At 43.7% G+C, this 4,392-nt stretch overlaps 1 protein-coding gene across 1 annotated transcript; it reads left to right on the top strand.

Moving 5' to 3' along the window:
• Nucleotides 1-1,838: 1,838 nt before the first annotated feature.
• LOC147209967 (uncharacterized) lies at nucleotides 1,839-3,610 on the top strand. Its single transcript, XM_086129214.1, is given in 2 exon segments — nucleotides 1,839-1,858; nucleotides 2,920-3,610. Coding segments are annotated over 2 exon segments (711 nt in total).
• Nucleotides 3,611-4,392: the final 782 nt, after the last annotated feature.

Below are 4,392 nucleotides of genomic sequence, written 5' to 3'. Positions count from 1 at the left end.
AATGCAATTATTGCTTGCCGTATATACAGTATATATGGACAACAAAGAAATTAGGCACTTCATTTTGATTCATCCTACACTGACTGTAGAAAGTAAAGAACTTTGTGGGTGTTGGGTGGCTGCTTGCTTTTTTAGCAAGAAAGGAAAATTCTCTCTCTCTCTCTCTCTCTCTCTCTGCCGCTCTCTTTTGCTCTCGCGTGTTAAAAAAGTGCCACACATCGATCTGCTCTGATAAAGTCAAATGACTGTACTTATTCTTCTGACGTTGGATTTACTGAAAACAGGGATTTCCAGTCCAGTCAAAATGTGTTCTCTTCTTCTGTTTGAAGGGACTCAAACCCATTCCCTTAAAACCAAACCAAAAGCAAAGGTTTTACTGAAATTGCATTTTCACGTCCAGCCAAAGCTTTTCATATCACTTGAATATTATGTGATGCCACACCAGGTCTATTACTGGTAGGTATGGACAACTACATTCCAGACGGCTTTTATATTGTGAAAGGTAAGCAGGAAAGTGAAAGGGAAGAAGAGAAATAAACAAAGCAAGGAGTGACAAACGAAAGAAAGAAAGAAAGAATGAAAGAATGAAAAAAAGAAAAAAGAAAGAAAGAGAAGACATGGAAAAACGGAAATGACAAAGAAATCAATAGAAAACGTATAAATATAAAAATAAATAAATAAGTGAACAGAACCAGGGACAGGACGATACACGTGTTGTGCAGATTGCCACACTGTTCTACATTATGAGTTTGAATCTTGAACCGGGAACTTAGGAAAGAAAGGAAACCAAAGAAGGGAAGAAAGACATTAGAAGGGAAGTCAAGAAATGGAAGAAACAATACTGAAAATAGCTGTTGGTCTGTCATAAATTACATTTTGAATTTGTGTGTAGCGTACATTTTTATCAAAGGCAAAAGTAATAATTGAAATGACATCATAATAATCTAAACACGCAATGCCTGTTTTCTTGAGGATTGTTTCCATCCAGTTAAGTCTTCCAAATTTAGCAGATCATGAAGGAGAACGATCAGCCATTCAATCTGAGTTTCCAAATCTCCTTGTGATTGTGTAACTAAAGCGGCTTTTGAAGGCGCAGAGCGCAAAGCTGTACATCAAGCGCGATGTGGGAAATGAACATTCAAGATGATTGAACGGTTTCCATTTCCAAGTGTTCACTGAAACTCCATAGCCACAGGCCACGTACCTGAAGAAGAGCGCTCATGGTTGTGTCGCCAGCTGCCACGAGAGCAAGACGCACTGCTAAATAAGTGCTGGCTGATAACAGAGCCAATGCACTGTCAAATGTGCTTTATAATGCTGACATTTATAGATCACTTTTTAGTGTCGGGCCGGCTTGGAAATAAAGGCGGCCATGATTCATGTCTCTGCTGTGTCAGTCTTACATTAATATTATGACCATATCCATCATGTTGGCCATCTATAATGAACAGATGCTGTAAAACACCATTTGGCGTGACAGCAGAGGCGGCGGTGGTGGCGGTGGGTTCCACTGATGCTGCGCAAACGGGAACAACAACGGAGGGAATCGTGGAGATAACAAAAAGTCAGACGACGTGTCAAAAGTAGCAACGCAGCTTTGATGGGGGTCATGCAACATCACTTTACCTGGTGGGGAGGTTCTGCTGAGACTATCGAAACATTGAACACATTTTCCAGATGGATTTTGGTGAATATGCTTCATAATCGATTTATGACTTCAATAACAAGCTGGAGAAATGAGCTCGCTCATACCTTTGACATCGCAAAGTGAGATTTGCTCTTTGTGCACCATACGCGCATGGAAGCCGATAGATAACCTCAGGATTCACATGTCCGACATGGCAAAGATTCCCAGAAGGTAAACTGAGAGGAGGCAGTTCAAATCACACCTTACGCCAAAAATACTCCATAGCTTCACCCCGGGTGGACTATTTCCTGTCATCTGACATTGTAACAGGATATGTGTAATGTCTGCGAGTGGGAGTGATGTGTATGACCGCTCCCTCGGATGATGAGCACAATTGCTAATATTTTACAGATGACCGAGTTGATGGATCAGGGATGTCCAAAATTATTGTTCCAAGGGCCATGTACGGAAAAATCGATTGATGTAAGAACCACTTTTCATTTACTTAAGACGCTAAAACAAATCCACTGGTTTAGGTTAAGGAATCCATCCATCTATCCATTGCCTGTTCAATGGCACCAGCCAGCTGAAGCATAAAGCAGCTGGCTGTGGGCAAAAACCACCCTGGACTGGTCAGCCGCAGGACACATATACACAGAAACAGAGAACCATTTGCTCTCACATCCATGCCACCACTGAGTGGGAACTGAACCTGTCCAACGTCAGGTGAATGTACTGTCCCACTGCACCATCAGTGATCCAAAATTAAGTCATGACAAATATTACAGTCCAGTATTGTAACAGCACGACGAAGCAAAACGTCAAAGATTTTTCGAGACTTTGTATCCCAGTAGAACAGAGCCACCCTGTATTGAGCAGCAGCAAAATCACAGTTCCACATTCAAAATCAAAACCAGAGCGATCTGTACTAAAGAGAGTGGAACGCAAAGAAAGTCAAGAATACAATCACAATTCATGTGATTTGCTGCTGTAACGGATTTATTTCCATGGTCATTATCAATAGATAATATTGTTACTGTTTATAATATGCTGTGAAACCACCATACTGTACATACTGCTCTTCTTTTCCTTCTTTTTGCCACCCAGTGTAATGTGTAAGCACTTTCGTACAACGCAGGGTAATGGGCCATGGCAGTCGTTCATTTTGGGCCTGGGCCATAGTTTGGATACCCTTGAAACAGCACCACACACAGGTCGTGCTTAAGATGGCGCCGGCACGAGTAGCTACCTTGGTTATGCTCACCCTAGTATCGCGAGTATTGCCATTTTAGGTTTTTTTTGGGCGACCCTATGCCGCTTACTAACTCGAAAGAAGACTTGCTAAGCATTAGGGAGTCGACGCTCAGACTTTTTTTTTTCACCTACACACAGAAACCCACAATATTTTTGGAGGAAATAGCTGGCGGGGCAGCTGCACTGTACGGAGCATGGAAAATCCTCCGGAAGCGAGCTGGCGTGCTTGTCAAGCGTGTATTTTGAACCCCGCTCTGATCGATCCATCTTGCTAATCTTCGCTCTCTGCCAAACAAGATGGATGAACTTCTTCTTCTCACAAGGACCAACAAAACCTTTGTATGTTCTGCTGCGCATTGCTTCACCGAAACCCGGCTCAGTAACTGCCACCCAGACACCACAGAGAAGCAGCTATCAGGGAAATCAGAAGGTGGTGGACTATGCTCCGATATCAATGAGGAATGGTGCACTGATGTCACGAAGTACAACACACACTTCAGCCCGGACTTGGAGTCGCTGTTTCTAAACTGGAAGCCATCCTACTCGCCGTGTGAATTCTCCACCTTCATACTTGCGGGAGTTTACATCCCTCCGCAAGCTAACGCGAACACAGGGCTACAAACGCTGGCTGACCTAGTCAACAAACTTGAGCTAAAGCATCCGGAGTCACCCCTTCTTATCATTTTGGGTGATTTTAATGGAGCACTACTTAACCCCTCCAACTCATAAAGTTCGCAGCCGACACCACAGTCATTCATTAAAGACAGCGTCGAGTCTGCGTACTGTCAAGAAGTGGAGCGGTTGTTCCTCTGACTGAAGACGCTCAAGACTGTAGAGATGATCGTGGACCTCAGGAAACTGCACAACGGTCCCCTCACTTTACGGAAAAGTCTTTTGATACTTATATGGCATGTCTTTGTTGACCGTAGTTGCTTGTTATTGCAATACTAGTGTAGCCTATACTACCGGAGTCAAATTCTTTTTGTGTTCAACTCATTTGGCCAATAAAGATGATTCCGATTCTGATTCTGACAGATGATGGGAAGGTTTTACTCCCTCAACCTGAGCCGTGACTGAGGATCCTCCCCATCGTGCACTGCTTCCATGTCTCTGATGGTTTTATCACAAACAGGAGCTTCAAAGGGTGTCATTTGCAGATGTGTGTGCGCAAAGACATTGCACCAACACCTGCTCTGGGAAATTTACATTTGTGCCTTCTTTCGCTCTAATACAGCAAATAAGAAATAGTGATCCCGGGCCCCGGGAACCGACGAGGCTGGCACTGTGAGGTTGGAGCATAAGCCTCTCCCTTTAAAAAAAAAAAAACATGTTTGATTCTCCATACTCCAATATTGACCATCAGTCTCTATTTGATGTATGCATGACTCCCACTTATCCCAAAGCCCCCGCTCCCCCCTCCCCATGCCGCCAGCGCCACACAAACCCAATGTTTGGGCTTAACTTGTTAGTTCTGCTGCCGGAGTAGCTGCTGATGCCCCGAGATATTAGCG

The sequence above is a fragment of the Hippocampus guttulatus genome, chromosome 1 (assembly GCF_054856545.1).
Source record: "Hippocampus guttulatus isolate MCC_2025c chromosome 1, RoL_Hgut_1.0, whole genome shotgun sequence".
In the NCBI taxonomy this organism is placed as follows: domain Eukaryota; kingdom Metazoa; phylum Chordata; class Actinopteri; order Syngnathiformes; family Syngnathidae; genus Hippocampus; species Hippocampus guttulatus.
Note: the sequence above shows the minus strand (reverse complement) of the source record. Positions and strands in the feature narration are given on the sequence as shown.